This window comes from Aphelocoma coerulescens, chromosome 14 (assembly GCF_041296385.1).
Source record: "Aphelocoma coerulescens isolate FSJ_1873_10779 chromosome 14, UR_Acoe_1.0, whole genome shotgun sequence".
Lineage (NCBI taxonomy): Eukaryota > Metazoa > Chordata > Aves > Passeriformes > Corvidae > Aphelocoma > Aphelocoma coerulescens.
The window spans coordinates 14,897,952-14,925,645 of NC_091028.1; the positions used below are offsets into that span (position 1 = coordinate 14,897,952).

General features: G+C 41.4%; 2 protein-coding genes across 2 annotated transcripts in view; one reads left to right on the plus strand and one right to left on the minus strand.

Annotated features, from left to right (window-relative positions):
* Positions 1-27,694, minus strand: part of LMTK2 (lemur tyrosine kinase 2) — a 92,505-nt gene that overhangs the window by 55,791 nt on the left and 9,020 nt on the right. The window lies entirely within an intron of this gene.
* On the plus strand, positions 22,900-27,374 carry LOC138118723 (parvalbumin, thymic-like). The gene is given in 7 exon segments (XM_069029890.1): positions 22,900-22,928; positions 22,930-22,975; positions 22,977-23,011; positions 24,728-24,795; positions 25,577-25,709; positions 25,927-26,036; positions 27,328-27,374. Coding segments are annotated over 7 exon segments (447 nt in total). The 3' UTR covers positions 27,354-27,374.

A 27,694-nucleotide genomic window follows, 5' to 3' on the forward strand; every position in this document is an offset into this window, starting at 1 on the left:
TCACAACCCTGATTTGGTAACACTGCCTGGCAGTCAGAATGAGAGTTTCCATTGCAAAGTTTATTTTATCAAAAAACCCAGTGTGAATACAATGCTTTGAAAAGACCTGGATTGTTGCTGAAGACTGCAAAAAGCTGAATTACTAATTGCTTTGACTGTAAAGGCACCAAAACAACACGTTTTTCTAAACCAATCAGTCATGCTGATTTGAACCTGGGACATATATTGGCAGTTAGGTACTATTAAAATACAACTGGTGTAATTACAGTATCATTAATACTGTTGTATCCTTGCCATCTCTATTAAGCTGTCACACATACTGCTGCATGTGCAAAACTCCCCGAGCTGGAGCTGAAGGATGATGTTCAGAAACAAGAGCACACATTTGCCCAATTTTCTTCATGAGTGTTTAATTATGGTACTATTTGCAGTGACACTCTGCCTAAGAGGTCAAATCATGGACAAAATCCTATCTACCCAACAGGGTTTCTAGCCCAAGGAGCATTATACAGACTGCACAGAATTACTGCTATGAATCCCACAAGCTGGACTGTTTCACCAGTTTTAGGTAAGACTCCTGTTCACTCTCCATCCTAAAACTGTAGACACAAGATCAAGTGTTTATTTCAGCAGCCACTTCCCACAGGTGTAATTCCTCCCCCAGGTGAAACAACCTCCTGTCTCAGCCACCTTTCAGCACAGGCAAGCAAGAAGAACTCTTAGAGATGCAGGTGCCTCACCAAGATAACAAGAAATTCAGAGTTTCCTCACATTCTGCTGCTGGGAAGAAGGCCTGTACACTTTGTTACCAGTAGGCCAAAAATTCTTTGCCAACCATTCTATCTTTTTAGAAACTATTGCACTGGTGGTAGGACTTTAAACCATATTGTGCTTTTGCAGTAATCAACCCCCAAACTCCTCAAAAGATGTGCCTCTGACAAAATATCTCTCAAAAAATATTCTGAGCATGAAACAGCCCACAGAAACACCAGTGGTACATTTCAATACTAAAATTGCTGTTCCTATCCTCTCTATTGAGAAATGACCTCCTAGTACTCTCTGAGAACTACTAATTAAGACCTACTAAAGCATTTTGCAGCTACAATATGCTAGTAAATGCCAATCCTCTCTGTAACATACTACAATGGAAAGGCGTGAGAACAGCAATAAGGAAACATAGTCAAAAAGTGTTACCAGATAACAGGAGAGTTACTGTAGCTGAATTAATAATGTTGCAGTTACAGAACTGTTCTTGCTACATGGAAAAATGCAGAAGTTCTGAGCAGAGCTGCTAAACTGTAAACACTGTGGAACTGCTGGCCCTTTGAAGAGAACTGAGTCTATTTTTGATCTGATGGAATGGTTTGAAAACGAATCAGATACAAACTTATTACTCTTTCTCCAATTCCCCCAACCTTTTGCTGCTGTCCTCCTGTCTAATTTAATTTTACATCTCTGAAAAATTAAGCACGATGCATTGCAGCCAATGGTAATGGGTAAAAGGGAGAGCATTCCTTGAGCTGCAAGCCTCAGTCTCATCCTCCTGTGGGAGACAAGAACCGCTCTTCAGACTTGCTGCTATGCTTTGCCTTCAGGCTCCAGCCCCAATGCGTGCTGCCCTTAGCTGTTATCTAATCCAGAAATGCACAATATTTACTTTCTCAAAACAGTTGCTCTTGAGCCTATGATGGCAATTCTTCATTGTGCAAACATTTGGAAAATGCTTTGCATCATCCAGCTCTGTTTGGAGGCACTCCCAGTCACAGCAACTGGGTGTGTGCAGACATGAGTGACTGGGGCCAAAAGAACTCCAGCAATGTCATTTCTCAACAAGTCCTTTATTTTTTGTTTGATGTTGCAGTCAGTGACAAGAAGCAAATCTCTGGTGGATTCAGGGGATCAGGTATGTAGGAGCATATTTCTCCCCTGGCTCTACTGAAATTTATAACCTCAGTGAATGGCCTCATGATGGGGCTAAAATAATTTCTCTGAAAAGCAAGTAAGACATGCAGATTAGCTCAAGTAGATCACTCCATAGGAAGTGCCCTGGCTATTCTCATTGGCTGTGAAGTCCAGAAAAATACTGGAAATATGACATCCACTGGGGAACAAATCAATAAGCACAAAAATCAGTGTTTCTGTACTCTTTCTTCATATTAATTCTTCTCTAAGACAATCCTGAGAGGGCAGTCAGGGCCTGAGAACCTGTGGAGTCAGGGGGTTCACACAGGCAGCTAAATTATCAAATGTCTATTTTCAGGTCATCTTTGTGAAAAGTGTTTGGTTACCACCTGGGCACTGACAGGGCACAGCCTCCCCCTGTGCCTCACACAGGACATGCCCTGTCTCCCTTGAAAGTTGTCGTGTTCAGACAGAATGGCAATGTCAAAGGCAAGATGAGATATCAGAAGCTCATCAGCAACTTTGCTGGAGCATGGAGAGGTCTTCTGCATTTCTGCTGAGAACAGAATATTCCCACTAATGCAGTATGCAGGGTGTTGGTTAGGGGAGACAGAAACGAGAGGAGAGGGAGGGTGTCACTGAATCTAGAGGAAATGGCTGAGTGTAAAGAAATCTATGATCACACTGACCAAACAAATTCTGTTTGGGTGGAAATTACTCAGACTAGAGATGACAAAAACTGCCCCAGCAAGATATTGCTGAGGATCTTTTACAGCCTCCTTTCTCTATTCAAATTTGAATATGAATTATGAGTGATGCAAAATTACAGGAAAGTAATAACTGCAATTCTTTGTTTAAGGAAGACTTTAACTTCCCAGACCTAAAGCAGAAGAATGCCACCAGTGATGGAAGAGCTCCATCAAAGACACAGGCATGGTATAAGGTGGTTTTCTTTAATAATAAATCAGAGATGGTGTTGCTTGACAATAAGCAATGATCCTTTGCTTTGACATTAGGCTAATAACAGATGGGAATGACATATAAAGGAAGCTGTAGTGTAACAGAAATTACAAACCTTAGGAAAAACAAAGTATATTTCTTCATGCAAAAAACTATTGAGGAATACATACAATCTCCTCCCTAGCACACTGAAATAACTGGTATATGAATTTACAAGTAAAAGCAGCCAGTGTTTAATGAATTTCAATGAAAGCTTGCCTAGGACTTCAGCATAGCAAATACAATGTTTATATTCTGAAATGTATTTTTAGAAAATATACATATTCTAAAATGTATTTTTAAAATTCAGTATAATGCCAAGTCTTAGAACAAACTTCGAAAGAAAGAACAATTAATTGTAGGGAGGCAAACAGAATGTGAGAAAACATACATGGTTTACCAGAGCAGAGGGTATCAGACTGAGCTGGTGTATCTTGAGTAAAATAATCATCTCTCCAGAATGAAATAATGCAGTGAACTCACTCTACTGAAATTCAAACAGATCATTTGATACAGCACTCTGCAGGAAATCATTACTGAAGGTGGAGGGGATAGGGATTAATATAAAAACAATGTGAAGAAGGAGCAACAGGTTATAATAAAAATGGAATGGAGCAAATGAATGGAGCAAATGACCCCACAGTGTTCCTCAGGGATCACTCTTTGGAGCAATACCATAGAATCTACATTTCCATGACTAGGAACATAATCAGGCCTAGCCTCAAAAATTGTGCATGTGATAAAAAGATGGAAGGTATTGCCAGTCCTGAGGAGGACCAGATCACCTCACTGGAATTAGATGACCTTCTTGTCTGCAGTGATGGAAATTTAATAATGTGAACTGCAAAGTCATGTTCTTGGGATTCATCAGCTGGAAGCAACAGAGAAGGAAAAAGATCTGAGTGTTCTGATAGACTGACAGTGTGCCAAATCTGCCAGTACAACACAGCTGTGGAGACAGATAATGTAGTGCTCAGATGGGTTAGGTGAGATTTTTAGCAGAAAAGGAAATATTGGCACTTTTAGACAAGGCACTGGTAAGATTTTGTGTGAAATATTTATACAGTTCCTGTCAACAGTGTTGAAAAAGATTAGCTTAAACTGGAATCAGTGCAGACTGGCTATTAGAGCAATTACAGAATTAGCAGTCTTAGGGAGAGATAAAAAGAACATGACTTCTTCAGTGTGACAGTGGAGGAACAATATGCAAGTCCTTTATAAATAGATCTATGCAAGTCCTTTATAAATAGATCTTAAGATAAATAGAGTGGGAAAAGAACTAAGTTAAAGTTTAACATGACTGTGAGGTAAAATTTTTATAATCTGATCAACAGCATGTTTAGACTGAAAACTACAGAAAACATTTCTAGCTGTTGATGGATATCACAGGTTTGCCTGGTCTTTCAAAGGGAGCAGTAAGGGCAAAGAACCTAAACAGCCTTAATATGGAACTTGATGCTCCCACAGAGGAGTTGCATAGCTAAGAAAATGAGTCTGTGGGCAATAAATGTTTGGGATATACCAAAAGAGGCTTGAAACAAGACTAGATTTCTCTTGTTCTGTATTTCCTGTGTGTGGATCCCATGCTTCACAGAGTTTTCTGATTTCCAAAGTGTTCCACCAGCAAGGGACCAGCAGGTTCCTCCCAGCACATCCTCATTGCCACACAAGTTCATTTCTGAGGTTTTTTCACATTTCTCTGAGATACTGGGCCTTTGCCAATTGTTCGATTTCACCTCCAAAAAATTAAATCTGCCCGGGAAGTGCAGAGTGCACTGGAAGAGACATAGCCAAATGATGTATTTCCCCTCCCAGGCAGCTGGGATTTGTACCTGGGTGCCCTGATGTGCAGAAGGATGTGTGTAGGTGTGTAGATGGACCAGGTCTTCCTCTCCAGCCCTTTCTGTGACACTGGAGCACCTAATAGTGCAGTGTGGCTCTCCCTTTACAAACATAATGCACTCTGTTCCATTGCCCAAACTAATCATTGGATGACATTTTATTCTCTACAATCTTCTGGCTGAATTTTCATTCCTTAAGTGTCTGTTTTTTCCATTCTTGCTTATATTGGTATAAATCTGGAGTAACCATCCTGTAGGCTGGCCCTTGCAAACTGAAATTAAACGTGGATTAGAGAGGACTGGAGAAACTTGGATTGCTTATTAAGTTCTTCTCAAATACTCTTTGCCTCCTAAGACCTCTATTCAGCATCAGCTGCTCAGTCCCCATTCTCTGAGTTATTGATTCTGCTCTTTTATTACAGTATGGAATGCGATAAAGAACTCCTGCTGGGAGGCTCTGGAAGTTCATGGACACCTTTTCTGCACCTGCCAAAGGTGATTCTCTGAAATGCTGCAGGGTGGCTGAATGTCTGTATTACTCTTTTCTCTACAGTTATCATCTTCCCCACCCTATGTTATGAGGAAAGAAAGCCAGAGTAGTTACATAACATGTTCTCAACAAGAAGCCAAATAATTGCTAATGTTGTGTTTATTTTATTTGTTTCCATGTCAAACTGAAAAAAAGCTCATATCCCACTGGGAACTACCTGGCCAGATGCAATTCTTTCTTTTATGTCTGAGAAATACCTACAACGTCTCAAACATTTGTGGAAACAATATTAGTAACAGTAACAACAACACATGTGCCGTGGTTTGATCTCACTCTGCTATGTTGCTTTTCAGCCCTTTCCCAATGCTATCATAATCTGACTCTGGAGGCTCCCACACAGCCTACTGGGGTTTTCCACCACACGAAATCTTCTCTTATTTTTCTGGAGTTTTGAACACGAAATTGGTATGAATAATTCTGATTTAATCAAAAAATCCCGTGTAACTTGTAGCCTGTCAGGATAAGGTGATTTTTTTTTCTCTTAGAATAAGGATAATTCCAATAGGCCCTGCCTGTGCACTTAGACACTCCTGTGTCCCAGTGGATATGGCCCTGCAGGACATTTCAAATCCCAAAGAACTGCTTTGTTTGAATTGGGTTCTTCATCCATTTGAGGATCCCATGTCTGGCTATTATTCTATAATAGAAGGCATCTACATAAGGTTTAGCATGGGTGATATGATTCAGGGAGTGATGCCAATGGGAGCTTTTCACAGCTTGATGAGAAAACCAAGATTACAGGGAAAAATCTTTCTGGAAAACTGAACCTCCCCTGCAGAGAAATGTACTAGGAAAGATGGCAGTGGGCTGAAGGATCACGTACAAGACACACTGGCAAGATGGAAGGGGTCTGGGTTCTGTCAGAGCAGCTCTGTGCTCACCTGAGGGAACCAGAGGAGTCACAGACAGAGGTGACACAAAACAGCAGAGCAGCTGGAAGTGACAGCCCTGGAAGCTTCCTTGACCTTGCTACTGGTATTTTGTCCCTCGATTTTTGCACTGCAGAGCAGGATTTCGTGACCTATCAACAAATCCTCATATCCATCCTCCTGGCTAACTCAGCAGTGTGAGAGGGGCAGCTTTTTCCATGGAATACGAGTTACAAATGTTTTTAGAGGCTCGATGTTTTTACGTACTTACGACCTCAGCTTGTCTGCCGAGAGTTCTGCGGGAAGGCAGAGCTCGGCACCCGATCCCGCCGGCTCAGCCCCTGATCCTGCTGCTGCCCGGCCCCGAGGGGCGACCCAGCCGCCCCCGTCCCGGCGCCCCGCGCCCGAGCGCGCAGCGCGGCAGACACGAGGGGGCGCTCAGCGGCCTCCCTGCGCCGGCAGCGAGCGCCGCGCTCCCGACGGCGGGGCGAGGGAATGGCATTCCCAACTGCGGGAACTGGGCATTCCCGACGGCGGGAATTGGGCATTCCCAACTGCGGGGCGAGGGAATGGCATTCCCAACTGCGGGAACTGGGCATTCCCGACGGCGGGAATTGGGCATTCCCAACTGCGGGGCGAGGGAATGGCATTCCCAACTGCGGGAACTGGGCATTCCCGACGGCGGGGCGAGGGAATGGCATTCCCAACTGCGGGAATTGGGCATTCCCGACGGCGGGGCGAGGGAATGGCATTCCCAACTGCGGGAACTCGGCATTCCCAACTGCGGGAACTGGGCATTCCCGACGGCGGGGCGAGGGAATGGGCATTCCCAACTGCGGGAACTGGGCATTCCCGACGGCGGGGCGAGGGAATGGCATTCCCAACTGCGGGAACTCGGCATTCCCGACGGCGGGGCGAGGGAATGGCATTCCCAACTGCGGGAACTCGGCATTCCCGATGGCGGGGCGAGGGAATGGGCATTCCCAACTGCGGGAATTGGGCATTCCCGACGGCGGGGCGAGGGAATGGGCATTCCCAACTGCGGGAACTGGGCATTCCCGACGGCGGGGCGAGGGAATGGCATTCCCAACTGCGGGAACTGGGCATTCCCGACGGCAGGGCGAGGGAATGGGCATTCCCAACTGCGGGAATTGGGCATTCCCAACGGCGGGGCGAGGGAATGGGCATTCCCAACTGCGGGAATTGGGCATTCCCAACTGCGGGGCGAGGGAATGGGCATTCCCAACTGCGGGAACTGGGCATTCCCAACTGCGGGGCGAGGGAATGGGCATTCCCAACTGCGGGAATTGGGCATTCCCGACGGCGGGGCGAGGGAATGGCATTCCCAACTGCGGGAACTGGGCATTCCCAACTGCGGGAACTCGGCATTCCCGACGGCGGGGCGAGGGAATGGCATTCCCAACTGCGGGAATTGTGCACGCCCAACTGCAGGAATTGTGCATTCCCGACGCCAGGATTTGGGGCTGGGCATTCCGAAGGGATGCGGAGCTAGCCTAGGGACAGGCCAGAGGCCGGGAGCTGAGCTAGGCAAGGACTGCACACTCTTAGTCCTTGAGCAATTGTTTCCTGCACCAGTGCAAATCCTCCACGTCTAAAGGCTTTAGATTTTAAGAAGTCTTACGAAGCGTAACAAACATATTAAGGAAGCATACTAAGAGAAAGAAAACTGGGGGAGCCAAGAGACACCTTAACACTCTGATGTCAATCCTGCCAGAGCTTGTAACTCAGTGTTCGCAGGTTACCAGCCTTGTCCTGTTCTTGCTGCCAGGCTCAGACAACAGCAGCTGAAAGAAGAAGGGTGAGATCACCTCTAATGTGTTGTACACAACAGGATCTTGTTCACATTTTCGCTCTTGTTATTTTTCTGTCTTTTGGTCATTTCCTGCTCCCTGCCTATTTATTTCTCTTCAGTCTCCATTCTCTGCTTTGGCTGAATTGTCTCTCAGAAAGCACAAAAGAAGAGGACTCAACAAGCCAAGCCCTGACTGACAAGTCCAATACTTCCATCTTCCCATCCTTGCCACCGAGGCTGCAGCAGAGCCTCACTGCAGAGTGCAATTCATGGATCTTCTGTCCTTCCCTGCAGCCTGAAAACAAGCCTTTGTTTGAAGAATTTACATTTACATAAATATCACAGGGCAGGAAAGACTGATCACAGTGGAATATTCTCCCTAAACAGTTCTTTATTATGATCACTCCCTCTGTTACTTCTCTTTGTCCTGTACAAGCAGGTCAGGCCATGTATGCTTCAGTCACATAATCATGTCCACATGCATCACATGCAACACGTGCTACCTGTGCTGGTACCAGCTGGGTGAGATGAAGGTTCTGTATTTATTTATATTGTACTTCATCTTGGAACAGGTGGTCTCCCCGATTTCTTGGCATCACCAGCATGTTTGAGGCCCATTCTTTCATGCACTGACGTTTATGGCTGCTATAGTTGTATGACTTATCCCTGGGTAATGCCAACTAAATCAAAATTATGTTTATGCATAAGAACTACTTTATTTTTCAGGCATCCAGCTTTAGTGCAGGCAGTTCAAAAATGATTTCTCATCTTTTCTCCTTAATATCGTGTCAAAATTTGATTAGTGCATTATCCCTTCTATTCTAGCAGGACCAGCCTTTAAGCAACAGAATTCACTCTTCATTTCCATCCTATTCTTATGACATTTCCTCTTAGGCAAATCTTGCCTGCTCCAAGAAAAATAATCTAATCTGCAAGGACTGACTGTCAAGTAGGTGCAGAATTCAATGAGCTTGCACACAGTTTGCACAGACGAGTTCCATGGTTGTTGACTGTTGCATACCAAGAATGTGTCATGGAGTGCAAGGTGCCTATTTGGGATTAATAAAAGTCCACTGCTACTGCTCTGCATCACCCTTCAGGAGCACCGCAGCAGCACCGAAGCCATTACAAAGCCTTGGATGGCACTGTGCCCCTCAGCCCTGGTGGCAGCTTTTAGCCACTGCTGAATAGCTAAGCTGAGCTGGAGGAGACAGGGTTTATCCTTCTGTTTTGGTTTTAGAGCAATTTGCCCAGCCAGATCCCTCTACTGCTCCATCAATGATTTCCAAAATACAGCACTCCTTGGACCCTTGTAAGAGCAGGATACTCCACAGATGACTGCCCCAAGAGCACAGTTTGAGTTACACCTCATCCAAAAATGAAATACTGTGCATCTTAAACAAAAACTGGAAGACCTCAGTCAGTTCCCACCCCTCTGCTTCAGTCACTTGAGAACAAATCATAACCTTTAAACCATTCAGAGATCACAGAGATGAACTCCCCCATTCATGATGACTTACCATCTTTTCAGTTGTCCTTTTGTCAATCCAAACAATCCAAGTTATTAATAAATCCCAGCAGTTTCACAAAGGCCTGCTGAACACTCAAAGGTCAGCGCTGTCTCTCACAGTGGGCAAAGATGTGCTTGCTTTGCCATGGCTAGTTCAGCTTTGGGAGGTCTCTAAGCCAGCCATAAACAGCTACTACTAATTACAATTAGGCTCCAGATCTTCACCTACCAAAGTAAGATAAATCTGCAATGTGTTTGTGTGTTTGTGTCTTTTTTAAAAGAGTCACACTGTGAAAAACCTAAGTGCAGAGCTGCTGACTGGCTGATTAGCAACAGCCCAAATCTGCATGATCTTTACCCCCATTTTCACACTGGCTTAGTCTGAAACATTACTTAAAAACATTTCCCACTCCTGAAACTAATCTGACTTATTTACATACTTATTCTTGCACTGCTTCAAATTCTACTATGAGATCTACCTCCCAGAGATTGGATGTAGATTTGGACAAAACAACATAAAACCAGAACCAAATAGGAGATTCATTCTAGAATTGAACCTCCCCATCCTTCTTTCACACAAATACTATTATTCTATGCCATATAAAAGTAGCTGTTGGAGAGCTATGTAAAAACCAGAAAGCTTTACATTTCTTACTTTTCTAAAAAAAGGCAAAACAGAGAAATTATTCTCTGATTACTCTCTATCTGACACTGGAGGTTTGTTTTAAAGGTAACTTGCTTATTAAAAAATGTAATTTCCTTCAAACACAAAGCCTTTTTTTTTTTTTTCATTAGTGTTTCCTGTTACATAGTTCACAGAAAGTCACATATCAGGTTTTCTGGGTGAAAGATGCTTACAAAGAACAAAACCTTTACCATAAGTGGGGGGTTTTAAAATAATTGTTGAGCCTGTACCAACTAATAGATCTGATTAGCAGCAGAAAAGCAATGACTGGCCTTTTCCTTAGAAAGGCAGCACGTTGTCCCATCTCCTGGACAGAAGGTGGCTGACCCGGAGGTCGGGTTTTGCAGCCAGGCCACCCGAGGCAGTCACACACTGCAGTTCCAGCGATGAGGACGTGGCGTGCAGGGTTTGTGACAAGAAGGTAGCGGAGTTGAGAGCTAACCCTGGCTCTAACCCTGGCTCCAGGACGGATTTGTGAGGCGGAACATTGGGCTTTAGCCCCAGAATAAGCCCCTTCCCCCCAGCCCTGCCCGCAGCTCCTGTGGCCCCGCTGCCGGGGTCACGTCGGTGCAGGGGGAGGGAGGATGGAGGGTTAATGCAGCCCAGGGGCAGCGGGTCACTGCTGGGCTTCAGCACGCCGGGGATCTGGTGTCGGCACTCAAGAATGAGTCATTTTCAAAGAATGTAGGTATCAAAATGCAGGCAGTTCTCCAGCTACATACAAGTTAGACTATCTGTTTCTTGCTGATACAAATTTTCACACAGTAGGGGGGAAAAGTGCTGGTTTCATGCATCACTTTGCACTGGATTGTGTCCAGTTGCTTTACTTATCATTATGCAACTGAACCCAGGGCAATTCAACACCCAAGACAAAATTAGAAATACATAAACATATTTGCACTGTTTCTTTGCTCTCCATAACAATATTTTTTTCTCTCCCCAACCCAAGATAAACTGCACAGAACAAAATGAAGTACAGAAAAAATACCCATAATTTTATTTTTCTGAATTGAGTACTTTGCCATTTATTATTGGCTCGCATAGCAGATCAGACTATTTCAGTTTAAAATAAAACTACCATCTTGATAGCTGGGAAAATTCATACATGGACCAAACCTACCATAAGGCAGCCTTTAATGAGGCAAAAGCCAAAGCTTTGTCAATATAGGGATAAGCAAAAACTTATGACCAGTGTAACTCAAATTCTGTTTTTACCAAACTGAAGAACTTACAGAAAAGCTAAAAGCTAAACAAAACTAAACCAAACCAAAACAAAAACACCCTGACAACAAAAACAACTGGCCTGTATTTCAGTACAATTTTTCATCTCCAGAAATCATTAAAAGTAACTGTGGAGTTCATACACACCTTTCAGCCATTAAGAGATTAGCCCAGTTTTGCTTATAGGGAAACAGCAGCTTAAGTAATGCACAGGAACCTTTTGTGATACACTTACACTGAGTAGGATCTGATTCCTAGAATCATCTCTCTTGTAATGAAGCAGCTTGTAGCACAAGAATCTATTCAACATATTCTGACACAATATCAACAATTTCCTCTTTCAGCTTTGACCTCTTTCTTTCACCCTTTTCTAAGGACAAAGCCTAACACTTAAATGCCTGTGGCAAACTGCACAGGGAGGTACTGGCACAAAGCACACAGTAAATATCAGCTGTCCAGGGCCACAGGGAGGCTCAACACCAACATCAGAATTAGAATTCAGATAGTCCATCCAGGGTTTTGCATTCCTCTCTCTGATAAGCATAAATGATTTACATACAAAGACAGGTGTTCCCTGGAGGCAGAACTACAGATGTACAGCAGGGAGGTCCAGTCCTGTGCTTGCTCTTGATCCCTGCCAGGGTAGGTCCTTCCTCCTAAACTCTGCCATGTGAACTATTCAGCCAAATACCTGCTGCCATTCCTGGGTATCCTGCAGCCGCTGCTGCCTGAAGAGTGTCTGTTTCTTCCTTCTACTGACAATTACCATCTTTCTTTGACCACGTGTTGAAATGTTCCTCTTTTGACTGGGAAGTAAATTTAAGAATATGGCTGATAATAACCACATCACCTTAACAGAAACTTCCATGTGTTTTGACAGTGGTCACAAAGTATGCTAAGATGGCTTTAACCATGATGAGGTACAGGATGAAAAATTTACGGATCTTGGTAAAAACAAGGACACTACTTAATTTTCAGTTGAAGTAGTAGAGAAACAAAGAAAGATTCCACACTAATGACCCACAGCTTCTGTAGCTATCAGATCCACCTTGTTAAGCAGTTTCCCAGTTTTAATTATAACATGATTTTAATGGGAAATATGTCTTACTGTGGTCCAGATCAGGTTGGCATTCAAGTCCACGGGAATTTTGCCATTGACTTCAATGGAAACAGGAAGTCTCATATAGTAGCATTTATAAATATCAGATATTTGTCCCTATAATTTATAAATTATGGTATTGTTTGCAAGACTAAATCTTACTCCAGTCCCAGTAGAAATCCATGGAATTTGCTTCTTTTGGACCCAGGAACACTGTGTTGTCTGTGTATTGTATTTACTCCTGTCAGGGAAAGTTGATTTCATTCTGCAATCTGTTCTCCAGCCAACAGAGGAATGACAGCAGCAGCCTCTGAAAGAGCTGTGTCCAGCCCTCATCAGCCCAGGGACTGTCACTGTGCTACATGAAGAGAAGGACACAGGCACATGGCTGGGCCCAGACAGACTAGGGGGGTACCCAGGGTGAGATGTGCTGAGGCTGCAACTTGATTCATTTGCCCAGAAAATTTCCTTCTGGTCAGAGAGACTCCTCAATGCAAAATAAAACCACCAGTGGAATTCTCAGAGCATCCTCTTCTTATAAAGCTATCAATAAAAAAATCATAAAGCAAAGTCCAACATACCACACACATACAGAGCCTGTCTTTCCATGCATAGGGAAAAATATATTTTTCTTTTCTTTTCATTTTTATAAAAGCTTTGAGTTTCTCAGCATTGGGATTGCAGCCTCTTAACTTTTTATTTGTATTTGAATCCTCCCAGCTGAAGAACTGCCAGAGAAACAACCTTTTGTATTTGAAAGGTTTTATAAGAATGAAAAGGAAAGGAAAATAATATAAATAGGTGCATATAATAAATTTCAGTGTTGTCATACTTAGTGGTGCAATAAAAACCTCTAATATATAGGCACTTTATCCTTATCAAAACACATTGAGAGATTGATTCCATAATCTGTATTCATTAAATTCCCACTCACTCCTTACCAGAGCTTTATTTAGAAATTTGCCAAGACTCCTGTTTGCTACAACTTCACAGCTGTAGAATTTACAATCCAATTCACCACTAAGCAAACGTTGCCTGCAGAAATGTCAGATAATACAAAATATCTCAGAAAGATCTGGAAAGTGCTCCGTGCTCCCCAGAACAGAAATAGCCATTACCACCAGGGAAAGATTCCTGTCATATATGATTCAAAGAAATGGACTTTATAATATTAATTGCAAATATTTAGAAGTCGATACAATACAGCCAGTATTTGGGGAGAGAACCTAATTTTCAGTGTTAAGAAGAGTCACTTTACCCAGGTTTTTCACTGTACCAGGAGTTCCACTATGATATTTACAGACAGATTTTTAAAACTCAGCATTTGGTCTGCAGCTCCTTCAAAATCCTAACTCTAAAAGTCTAATGTTATCAGCTGTGAGATAAAGGCAGAAATAGCTCTGTGCACAGATGTGCTCTAAGCAACATCAGAAAATATGTCCCTTCTCCCAAGCTTGTCAAGACTGCACGTTTTCCCTTTCATGAAAAGGAAATCCAAGGCTGCATTTTTAGCAGCACTATGGAGAAAAGACACTAAGTCCTCGAGAGCTAAAAACTGGATGCATTTAAAAAATCTATCTTCCATGTATTTACCTCAAAATCATACCTCTTTCCCTAAACAGGCACAATCTGAAAAAATTTGAAACCACTGAGTGGGATGTGATCAACAGGAAAAGCTAGAGAGAATTTGGATTCTGGTGACTCTTTTGGGTACAGAGGCAGAGTGTATTCCCCAAACACAGAACTCAGTGTTTTTGTTAAATATAGCCCTAAACTCTCACTGTGCTTGAAAATATGTGTCAGCTTTATCTGCATTGACCAGTCTGTAATTTTACACCCTGTCAGGGACTGAAAAAACAGTCTTAACACAAACTAGGCTGAGAGCCTGTGCTTTTAGAAAACCCTGGGGCTGGAGTAAAATTCATGGTCTTTTTCAATTTTGTACTGTTGCTTTTGCACCAAGATCACACCACGAGGCTTGTGAGCAGCAGCACAAGTTCTCGATGCAGAATTATTCAGCTTTGCTCAGTTATGAGCACAGTTGGAGGAACATACACGAACCTTAGAAACTAGAGTTTAGGAAAAAAGCATTTAAGAGTGCTAGAAAGATACTTACTTCATGATTTTGGTGGAGAGACTTTCCCACCAACAAGGACCTATTAAGCTTCTTTTGTTTTCTACTGAATTGTTATTAATGAATTGCACTACTAGCAGCAAAAATAAAGAATATTCCATGCATCATCCTTTAATTCTGAGTTTTCTAATAGTGATGCCAATATCCTTTAAATTAAATGCTCTGCCATATTCAGGTAAACAAGTCTGTTATTCACTAAGTCTGCATGGTTCTCTTGAGAATGGTGCTAAAACCATCATGGGGATTTTGGGTCAGCTGAGACACAGGATATCTGATCTAGCAGTCCCTAGCTGGAATTTCCTTAGTAGCTGAAACAGTAGAGGACAAGCTGAATTATCAGATTCATCAGACAACTTAAAATGGTCTAAATTAATTGGTGGTGTTAAACACACTGATTTTCCTTTGCTAGGCTGGAGTGAAGGGAAACAAAGATAATTTTGAAAGGTATTGTTTGAGTCGAATAGTTTTTATATGTCACGACTTTTTCACCCTAACGGCCTTCAAAATAATCAGGAAAGGGACTACAGAGAGATTTCATGTTTGTTGCTTTAATTGTAAACATTTCTCATCTATAATTCTATGGTTTTTTAATCTCTTCCATCTGCTCCTCATGTGTTCAGCATTCCCTGGACACAAGCAGACAGTTTAGTAACTATATTAGCTCAATTTTGTATTTCTTACATCAAGCCCATGTCACGCCAAGCAAGCAGGTTGGGATACTCAGTCTTACTCCTGCTGCTTATGGCAGGGTTGTAAATCTGTTGTAGGAACTGGCCCATAGGCACTGCTCACACTTGGGAGGATGTCAGATCTCCTCAGGGGAATAAATGGCTGCTGTATTTCAGTGGGCCTTACCCAGATTATTTTAAATAAGCCAGAAAAATCTCAAGCTCTGCCCAGTCATGAGACAGTGTCTCCAAGCAGGTTTTGCTCTTTTGGGAAAGCTGAATTTCAGGCTGTTTTGCTCCCCAGAGGCACAGCTGAGCAGGCTGTGCAGCGCTGGCTCTGCACTGCCCAGGGACAGCTGCGACCTTCCTGAGCCATGGGCTTGAACTGGGCTTACTGGAGAACCTGAGATAACAAGAGCCAAAGCACCATGGCCTCATTCCCGAATCTGTACTCTCAAATCCCACCTCCCAGGCAATATCCCTACACAGGGGATACCCCACAGACTGCAGCCTCCAGGATGTTTATGGATGTTTCTATTGTGGAAAGATTGTTACAGCATTTTAACCTCTAATGATTGCACCTTTATTTTCCATTTTACTGACTGGGTTTGTTTCTCTAATAGCAGTCTTGCTATTTTTGCCATTGTTGTTGTTTATGCAGTTTTCCTTGGAAAACTCTAGGGGCTTGCTAAAGAACTGGCAGAATTAGGACACCAAGATGCAAGTGCTGCCTGATTATCAGATCATGTTTTTCATACTTCTAGTCTTAAAACTGGGTGAAATCCAATTCCACTCACTCAGAGGAAATCCTCCTCTGTGAAGACAACCTGCTGGCCATATCAGCAGAAGGTAAGTTTCCATATTTTCCTTTTGTTAATGACACTGAGCTGCCCATATACTCAGGGTCTAAATAGAAATGTATTCTGCAAATAAAGGTGATTATAGAAGATGTCCAAGCAAACGCTGCAGAGCAGTGGCTCACACTGTGCAGTGAGTCACTCTCTTAGATCCATCAGAGCCACTGCCCAGAAACCTCCCAGGACTGGCTCCATCATCAGCTTCAACGAGGCTTAGAACAACTTTCAAACCTTATTCAATGGATGCTTCTCTAGTTGTTTTGTAATACCTACATATTTAATAGAAAAATCTGTTTGTTAGCCAAATATTCGTGAATGTTAAACCATGCCTTTGTACTTTTCTCCACAGCATGACTTGAATTCTTCTACTAGTTCTATTAATGCATACTCTTTAATTCCTATGCCAAAAAAATCCATCATTCATAACCAGAAGCATTCATAATTTAAATGACTGTCTCTGCTGTTCATGGCACCATTAATTACAGGGTTAGGTGATGGGGAAGATCTGCACTGATTAACATGCATTTTTCAACATCACTGCTCAGTAAGGTTTTATATAGCTGCAACTTTCAGGAAGTAGCTGGGATCTGGTATTCTGAAATTACCTTGCCATGGTATTCTGAGATAACAGCTTTGGAGCATTTCTTAGTAAAGGCTTCACATTTCATTTAATAATCAAATTTCAGTAACATCACATCGGCCACAGAAGTAATTAACTTTCCAGAAAAAATTCTACATGACAAATTTTGCCCAGAACTACAGCTTGTACAGCCCAGCTCAGCATAGTGTAGGGCACAGAATACATTTGCAGAATGTTCTTACTCTTCAAATTCAGCAAAGTACTTACACATTTATTCTCCTTTTCACCTGCTTTCATCTACCTCTACTCAGAAAGGGACAAGCCAATATGGAAAATTTGGGAATCAGCAAGACACCTTCTGCTTCTTCCAAAGAATTTGAAATTATTTGGATTTTCAAATCTGAGTGTTGCTGTATGGTATATCCAAATGCAAAAGTCAAAATAATAAATCAAATCCTTCAAAATTTGTAAGATTGATGCAAGAATCTGAAGACTTTTTTTCTCCTACTTGTTGTCTCTGTATTATAAAGTTACTCTGTGAGTTGTCTCAGAGAATCAAAAGTGCATCAAGCACTTCTCCATTTACCTCCTCCTGTGTGAGCAGGAGCTCAAGCTCAATTCCTTTTCAGTTCAAGGGCATTTTCTGCTCTAACAAGGAACCAGGCACAGCCAGGCTGGAATTCCTGTTCCAAGGCCTCCTGCTCTAGAGATTCATCCTGCCTTTTTCTGCTTAAGCTTCCCCTTTTGTAAAATTCCTTTTTAAATGTATCCTTTTTAGCAAGGTGCAGTCAGTGCTATAATTCAGCTCAGATGGAGGCCATTACAATTCAAGGAAAGACTGTTAAGTGAATTTATGACTTGAATACAATAAATTTAATTTTTCATTCAGAGAAACAGATCTGAAGTAATTTACTTCACACCTGACTGCAGCAATTTGCCAATAAAATCCACAGTGATTATAATGTGGTTTGTCCATAAATGAAAAAGAAGAACTTGCATTTGCTGTCTGGGTTGTCCTATGCTATACAATAAAGTTGAAGTCACTGGGCTATCTGGACACTGATATCACTCAGGAGCTACAGCACAAATGCAGCACTGTATAGGAAGAACAATGCCTGCTTCTGTCTTTTCATCCCACTGATCCTTCAAATATTTGAGCAGCGGAATCACTTCATTGATGCACCATTTGATTAAACCAGGCTTAGCTCTCAAATGCTCAATGGATTCTTGTTTGTAAAGACTTAATGCTTTCATATCCGATGGTTATGTCTCTAGTACCAATTTCCATATTCATTCAGCTTACTTTTCTATAGTCCTCATTCTAATTATTGTCAGTGTTGTTGGCAGCGTCTAATGAGGGATGAAGGAATGCTTCTGAGTTCCTGGGTCCGGGTGCTGTGCCCTGGAGACATGAACTCCACATTTGGACAATACCCAAACACACATCAGCCCCTTATCACGCTCTAGTTTGCATAGAAAAGAAGCCCAGCACCCCAGGCTGGAAGGAGCTGGGACAAGTCCTGACCATTTCCCGAACTCAGCAAACAGAGAGCAGGGCATTAAGTCACACCTCACTGGGCACCTGTAAGTCAGATTGGTCTGGGCTTTGTGCACAGAGAAAATATCTCTCAGAGTCAGCATCTGGGGGTTTTGAAACCCATATATCCTTGGAACATATATATCCCCTTGAAAAGCAACTCTGCCAGAAGAATCAAAGGCCCTGCTTTATTCAGCAGTATCAGTACTAGATCAGCATAAGCACAGATAATGACCCAGTTCTTACTTCGAGCTCCTGCAATTATACAACCCAAGGAGCTGCTTCTGTTTATAGTGGGAGCTGCTGTTTACACAGTGGGATAAGGACTACACAGGAACATACAGACAGGCTGAAAAACATCTGAGTTCATTTCAAACACATCTATATTTGAAAGCTTGCTGCAACTGAGGATTATTTATAGTGCTTATAAACCACAGTCATGGAGCAGGACTGCACCAGGCTACGTACAATAAACACACAGACTAAAGTTACAGTTCCTGTAACAAGGATCCCCTTGAGGGATTTTACCACACGGGATTTGAAGAACACAGCTCAAGAACAGAAAATGGTAGATCAAATATTGAATCGAAGTTCTGTTTTCAGTATATATCTTTGCTTCCAACTTATCTAGAGAAGATTGCCTTGGCAGAAGTGATTTTATTTTCTACTCAAAAAACATGATTATCCTACACACAACTTGTTATTGTCATTTTTATTAGGATACTTTCAAAAATACTAAGCTTTTTGCTTCAGAATTAAAGCAGGAAAACTGATTCTATAGGTTTTCTGACACTTGCTGCAAGTAATTTTAGACCTACAGATAGAGTCATCGGGAGGTTCAAGTATCTTGTCTGTTTATGAATGATTGTATCAGATTTAACAGACCCAAGAACCCACCATTTCAGAAATCAGTCTGTGAGAATTTCGTTCTTCAAAAAAAGCCTTTTTCTTTCTGCATCAATGGATGAACATTTTTAGAAAGAAACAGAAATGGAAGTGAACTGGAAAGGTTGAATTCAGGAATAGAAGTTTTGAGCTACAGCTTCAGAAATCACATAGAGTTTACATCTGGACCATATTCCTTTCAAATTCTGGAATCAGGATTGAAATTCCCATTTCAGATATGCAGGATCAGAAATTGTCTGATTTATGTAAACAATCCAGTTGGCTTAAAAATAATGTTTTATGCACGTAAGAAAAATATGAGTGAAGAAGTTTTGTACATTAACATTTTACAGGGCACTTGAAGCTGAAAGTTGCATTGTAAATTCTTAGAATCTCTGAAAATCTACCTCAGAGGTAGAACCCACGCGACACTAGAATGATAACTGGTGAAAAATAAATTACTTAAATTTTGTAATTCGTTCAAGTTTGCAAAAATAAACCAGATGCTCTTTGGTGTATTTCCCACATACAGCCTCCTCCCCCCATAGCAACAGTTCCAGCATTTTTCTTTATTCAGCATTTTACTGGGGGGTAGTTATGAGGTGTCTACAGATGGTAGATTAAGTAATATAAACCTAAAACCACTCACAAATATTTCCAGATCTCTCCAAGAGTTATGTTCCTCAAATGACTGGAGTGTGATGCATTAATACAATTACATTAAATTACATCCATAGAGTTCCTTTCATCTCATATCTTCCCAAAGCAAATTACAAGTTGGATGAATATTCTACCCTCACTACTCACATGTCATTTAACAATAGGTTAAACACATTTTGTCAGGGGATCCCTGTTCCCTGACTTGTGACCATGGATACCCCTATCAGAAGCATTCATCTCATTCATCTGAAAATGATCTCAGGCATATACAAGGCAGCAAGTCACACTTATTTAAATTAAAGCAGACACTCACACAACTGTTTGCTGCACTTTTGTCATTCTCTTGCACATGATTCACATCAGCACTCGAAGAAGAATGACAAGAGCAGATTATAGAACAATCACAGAACTTATGATGACCTAAAATACAACTTTTCAACCTGGGGAGGGAGCTTCAGATGTCAAAAGAATTAAGGTTAAAAATGGGAAGAATAAAACAACGCCATGCCTCCAGAAGGCAAAGAGCCTTGAGTAAAGAGAAATGCTCAAGTCCCAGGGTTTAAAACTGCTTTTAGTGGTAACCTGACAGGCTATTTACCTTACTTTTTCATACTTCCCCAGTTCTTCCCCTGCCAAGTTGAATGCCAGCTGCAAAGTTCCTAACAGCATTTGATTTAAGAAAGCAAAAGTGACCAGACAGATGTTTGTGCAATCTCTAATGTGGTGCTTGGAAAGAAAATGGTTGTTGGAGGCTGGTTGTAAATAGTTACATGATCCCTTTGCATTTCATCAGTGCACATGTTCTGGATCTCTAGTGCCTCCAATCTTTCTGCAAAAGTGACTCCAAAATTTGCTGGAGTCTGAATACAGCTGAACACAGCAGAGCCGTAAATCATTTCACTACATGCTTTATCCTTAAAATCTTGGGACACAAAAGGAATTACCTTGTCAAAGCCTCTTAGAAAACAAAGCACACTTTTAAAGACTGCATCCTTATGCGCTTCATATACTAAAGTTCAAACTAATGGCAACAGTCCACAGGCATTAAGGGAAATAACAGCAATCAATGCTATTTTTAAAGGGAAGAGAGGGGGCGAGGGGTTAACATATGTGGAATTAGCTCTGGGCAAAATGAGAAGCCATTGCATCTAAAATCAAATGCATTCTCTGAAATAGACACCAGGGACCAAATTCCCATGCAGACTCCTGCAGTCCAAGAGTTTCAGCAGAATTTGGCCTTCCTCTTAACTTAGCTTCATTAGGTCATATCATGCCATCAGTTTTTATGTTGGACACCCTACGTACTGCACATCAGTTGTTGGCACTATGTAGACAATTTTCCAAATTGGAGGGGGACAAAAGGGTGGTGTGTGTAAAAGGGAGAGGAATTTTTTTCCTCATTTAGAATAAAAGTAATTTCTTAGAAGAGTTTGAGGGGGGAAAGTGGTATTTGCATCCCTTCTACCAGATGTCACAAGTGACAACAAGAGCCGGTATTAAATATCTCTCCATCAAATTCTTCTTGAAATTTTTCAGTGTCAGCTGGTCAAGAACCCATTCAGAAAACAGGGAAAGCTGAAATATTCCACAGCCATTGTTAACCAATGGTTCTTCCCTGCAAAAGAATTATCTGTGTCTGAAACTTTTTGTGGGGGACAGACTTGTAGAATTGTAAAAAGAAAAAAATACTTGTAGCAATAATTTTTCTTAAGTTTATATGCTGCAAATGAAATAACACCTCCTTCACACAGAGAATCTTTTGCAGTGGTCTTTTGTTGCTTTTTGATCAGCTGCTGTCAGTGCTGGATGCACTAAGGTCTTGCAGGTACCCTCCATTTGTCACCTTTCTGTCTGGAACCCTGATTTATTAGTGGCTGGCTTCGGTGACTGGCTGGGTCTGTCTTCCATCTTAGAGGGAAATGCTTTGGAAAAGAGATGCCTTGACACCCTCTCTGACATTAAGACAGTCTCTGCTCCATCACCTCTTACTGTGCCACCACCTCAAGCTGTGATGCCAATTGCACTGTCATCCCTTACCATCCCTTAATCCCAGCCATAATGATACCTTGTGCTGTCATCCATATGACTTGTCTTTCACTGTTCTGCTACCTCAAGCCACAAGTGAGATCCAAGCTGACAGGCTCCTCACCCAGTCAGGCTACAACATTCGTGAAAGAAAATTGAGACGATCAAATTATACCCATGAAAAAAGTAACTAGCACAAAGGAACACAGCACTGGCCAAACAATTCTAGAAAATAATCACTCTTCTAAAAGAGATTGAAGACAGGCTGAAAACTGAAAAGACACTCTTCAGATATGGTTATAGCAATGATGTTGCTATTGAAATTTTTCTCTTTATTCTGAAAGCAAAGATCTTTCATGTGGGGCTCAGGGACTTTTGTCTCAGAGACAGCTGGGCAGATCATAACCCCTTTGCTTCATACATAGCCGACTAAACAGGCTGTCAGAATCTTGCAGAATTGTAAGATTTTCTGGAAACATAGCAGATGAAATACCCTCCCCCAACCAACTGTTCTGATGGATTGACATAATATTATTTTACCTCCTATAGCAACAAATTAACTGTGTGGTATTTTTTTTTTCCAAAACAACAACAGATCAGACATTCTGGGAGACAATATGGCTATTATTTTCCCTGATTGGTTTGCTATGCAAACAATACCTGAACAGGATACTTTTAATTTTTTTCTTTTTGTTTAGTACTCCAATGATGAAACTCTATCACACGTAGTGTCTACAGATAACAAGTTATCACATTTAAACATTCATTAAAGATGCCTCTTCGGAAGTTATTGTGCTTCATTTCATCTGACTCCTTAGATCAAGCATATGAGATAGTGGGGGGTTTCATCTTGCCCTACATCACATGGAGAAGCTGGTGTTTTCTGCTTAAATCAGAGGAAATTTGACATGACTCTGTTCTTTTTGCCTATCTGGCCACTTATCTTGTTTCGTTTGCAAATATCATATGTATTTTCTGGAGATAAAAATAGTGCAAGATGATTAGTTAGGCAAGTTCATTTGACACCATTCCCCCTTCGTGACGCTGAAATCTACAATCTGTATATGGTATACAACTTAAAGTATATATATGCAGGCTCAGCTCTGCTGGAGACACACAGCAAGTGCCTTCCTCCCAACCTGAGTGCGTCTTTATCCAGTCAAGAAGACCACAAAGGTAAGCTGATTAGATCTTCTGCTTTCAAAGAAACACAAAAGCAAAATGCTCCCTAAATGGAAAGCAATTAAAATATCTGTTCTTATCTCAGCTTCCAGTATGCTGTATCTTTACAAGCTGACATAGAATGCAATCAGCATTTGGATAACAGGACGGAACAAGACAGGAATGATGCCCCTTATAAAAAATGCTGCAATTCTTAGTTTTTCCTTCAATTCTTCCCCTGTCAGCAGTGAGAATTAGGTGAACATCTGAGCTCCAAATTATCTTGCCTAATGCTGAGAGGGGGAAGTATTTTGCACAAGAAACCACTGGGACAAAATAATCGCTAGTAAAAGAAAAGTAACTCAGCTGCCTGAGCTGGGGAAGGATCCATTGCCACCAGTGGGAATGGGTCCCATTGTTTTCTTAACAGTTTTGAGATATTCAGAAAGGCACTAAAATGATTGACAATATCTTCTGCCGCAAACCAACAGGTACAGAGGCAGCCATTTAATATTTTAGGCAAAGTTTAAACCTGTGTTTAGATCTCAAACCAGTGCAGAGACTATAAATGGGTACCACCAGTTGATTCCTTCTCATTCCATGCTTAGACAGGAAGAATGATGTTGCTGAAGACCAGTTAGGGATTAACAAAAAGATATTTCTATTCTCTTGTGGCTTTCAAGAATAACTTTTCCATGCCTTAGTCCCCTTCTTTCACTAACATGAATTAAGAGTAATGTCGCGAGGTTTAACTTGTCTGCGCTGGTGTGTGCAGTTTACCAAACTGTAAATACATCAATGCCCTAAAAACTGTTCAGAAATGCAGGCAATATAGCATTTTGTTAAGTGATACATACTACATTGGCAAACTATTGCAGCTGTTGGTGCCTGAATGGCACAGAGTATTTTTCTCAAATGAAATTCTGCTGTGTCAGAATAAAACACCTCCTCTGCTCTACTAAGTCCTGTTACTTCTCTTCTAAAGACAACAATCTACTGAAATGCCCAAATCTGGGCAAAAATATGGTTTATTATAACCTATAATTCTATAGAATGCAAAAAAAAAAAAAAAAAACCAAAACCAAAACCAAAAAAACCCTCAGAAAATACTGACAAAAACCTTTTCCAAAGCTCTCATGAAATGTAGTCTTTCAGTGATGCAGCAGCCCAACAAGCCACATTTATTTTTGCAACTAAAGAGGGGAGGAACTTACTTTTAAAATTTACATGAGTAAATTTACTATTACTAATTCTACACTAATATTTTCATTCTTTGTGAGGGTCACTACATCTATCGATAATAATATGGGATTTTTAACATTCCAGTTACACTTATTCTATATAGTTCGAGGGGACATCCTGAACCTTATCTCTTGTGTGTGCTGTAAATACATTCTGGGTTTTATTGAGTAATAATCCACCTCCAGGAAAACCCACACAGAAGTCATGAAGTTCTGTTGTGCTGGACACCTTTGATTTGCTCTCCCAGAGCAGCAGAGGCATCAGATCTTCCTGAAGCCCCACGCTCCCGCGTGCAGAATTCCTCCCTCATTCCAGCTTTCAGTGGAAGCACCTGCTGCAGACATCTGTTACAGTGTGCTCCACTTGCCATCAGATGAATAATGTCTCCCCTATCACACACTGTCACTGCAGCAGCTTCAAATGGAGCCATGAAAGTAGGAGAGAAGTCATTTTAATGACTAAGTAGCTCACATTTAATTTATTTTACAGTTCAACAATGGCCATCACTGACATCCTCTCTGCTAAAGATATTGAATCTGCTCTCTCCAGCTGCCAGGGTAAGGAATGGTCGCTCTGCAGACAGAAGATGCATATCATTTTTATGTCTTAAGATGACATGCCTATCATTTTCCCCTTAGATTCCTTCCCTGTGAGATCTCTCTCTAAGCTACATTACAATACAGCCCCTTAAATTCAAAAGGTCTCACAAGTGGTGAGCAGCAATTAAAGGGCCACAGTTGCAGTTAGGGCTGGCTTAACACTAAGCTGTCAATGTCTAAACCTGTTAAAGACTTAAATTTAAAGTTAGCCTTTTCCTTCAAAATGTCATAAAAAGCCTCAGCTTGCAGAACCAGAGTGTCATTTGTGAAGCAATTATCAGTCTCACTTCTCTCAAGAGCTGCTCAGTAAGATCAAGCCAATTTCTCAAATACTCAAAGATCTGCTTTGTCTGTGTATTACTTACTTTTCTATCAAATTCTTCACCTAAGTAAGGACTCTGTGAAAATGAATTAAGAATTACAGGAGTTGTTTGTAAGTCACAGTAGCACCCTCTCAATATTTATTATTAATTGCATGTGACACATGGCATAAATCCTGGTTTAGCAGAATGTGCACTGCAGCAGAAAACTTCAAACTGGCTGAAAGGAAACGTGACCACAGGCACAGAGTGATTAAAAAGGGAAATTATTATCCAGTGTATCTGCTCTTTTGCCACACCAGGGAAAAAGATAAAGCAAAGCAGGCTGCTGCTTCAGAAAGGACATACATATTCACAAGGAATACATACAGTAGTAGCAACTTCAAGGGAGAATACTTAATGACTTCTGTTTCTTCCAGCTGATGATTCCTTCAACTACAAGGCTTTCTTCTCCACGGTTGGTTTATCCAGCAAAACTCCTGATCAGATAAAGAAAGTTTTTGGAATCCTTGATCAGGACAAGAGTGGTTTCATTGAAGAGGAGGAGCTGCAGTAAGTACTGTTCAGCTGCTCTATTTCTTTAAACAACGAAAACATTTGAACTTGCTTGGTGTCCTAGAAGAAACCCTTGATGTTATTTTAAAAATAAAACACAAACCCTTGTCTTTCCTTGAATCTGTGTGGACTCCCTCAGATAATAAGAGCAGACATTACCTTATGGGGCATTTCAGAGAGTAAAATTCAAGCACAGCACCCTGCTCTATTTCAGGCTGTTCCTGAAGAATTTCTCTTCAAATGCCAGAGTCCTCACCTCAGCAGAGACCAAGGCTTTTCTGGCTGCAGGAGACACTGATGGTGATGGCAAAATTGGAGTGGAAGGTAAGATTTTGGAAAATTGATAAAATGTGTGGTTTAAAATGCACACATTTAGGGCTGCATTTAAACTGGGGCGGGAAGAATACACAGGAGTACTTTGGCCTGATACTTTCTGCCACAATTTTTATAAGAGCAAATACTCCTTTATTTTCATAGTTTTATTCCCATTTGGTCTCTGTTGCAGGAACAGAATATTTAGGCCCAGTGAAGAGTCTGGTCTTCCAAGCAATGATAACAGCTTTGGGTTAATCCTGCTGTGTGTCTGATCCATAGACTCCATGTGCCAGATTCTTAAAATGTTCAGAACACCTGAATTTCTCTGAATTTCCATTTCAGCAGTGAATACTCTGCACTTCTGGCCATACAACACTTCCATTTTTAAACACACTCTCTACCTAAAGAAACTTATTTCTTCACCTTCTGCTATCAAACACTGGCCAATATTACTGAGTGCTTAATGCACTAATGTAAAACACGAAGGGTACTGTTTCTCAAGGCTGCAACTGCTGCGGTGCAGCACAGGATTTTGTGCTGGAAAATCATCTGATAAGTGCACATTTCACTGGGCAGTCCTTCAAGAAACTCAATCAAATTCCTGAAGAAAACCTCAGGAATGATGTGAACTAGCCAGGATATTTCTTTTAGAAACCGCAGCACAGAAAAATAGGACATTATGCATCATGTATTAGAGATGAAGTCACTGAAAACAGGGCTGTCTCAGCTGAACTAGGACAGGTGGCAATAACTCCAACAGACACACGTGCTAATCTTAGCCAGATTTGGGAGGAGAGAGAGATACACTATTGGAGGAATTTGCTTTAGCAGCAGCTTTTGCAGCTTCTGTTTATGAGCCCCAAATAGGGCATTATATTATGCAGATCTTAGCCCTTAACCATTGAATCTCCCATTCTGGAATTACTTCACTACAGATATTTTTTATTTGGAACAACAAAACCAAATAAAATTCTTCTCACTGAGAACTACAGGCTCTTCTTCCTTGGATATTATCAAAGTTTGTAATGGGGTGAAGATAGTTTACCTTTAAGTCAGGATTTCCTACAAATACAAATTTACAGACACACTCCTCCTCTCTGCACTCACTCTTTTTAAGGAGTGAAAAATCTGTTACGCCCCCAGAATCTCAGTTTAGCAGTAGCTTGTGCAGTGTTATAATAACTTTGGGAGCCCTCCATGCCTAGGAACTTTAGTCATTTTTATCTATCTTTTTTAAGATGTCAAAAAACCACTTTCCACGAGTTTTATTCCCTGCTTTTCTCACTTTCTTCCTTGACAGAATTCCAGTCGCTGGTGAAGGCATAAACAGCATTAGACCAAAGGAACCTTGGACTGACTCTGCCAATTACCTCGTCCAACAGGCACTTAGCACTCAGCATGTGTTTGTACATTTTTATATTGTTTCAGGCATTAACAGTTCCCCACACAGGAAGTTCACACACCTGATTGCTGAGAAATCTTGCAATGTTTTGGTCACATGGCATTGTTACATTTCCATTGTAAAGAAGGCACTTTGTGATTTTCAACCACTGATAATGTTGAAATTGTGGCTGGGAGCAGGGAGAAAAAATTTAAAAATCAACTAAACAAAAAGATCCTTGGGGGGAAAGGCCGCTGTTTAAAATTTTGTTTAGGTTCTCCATCCT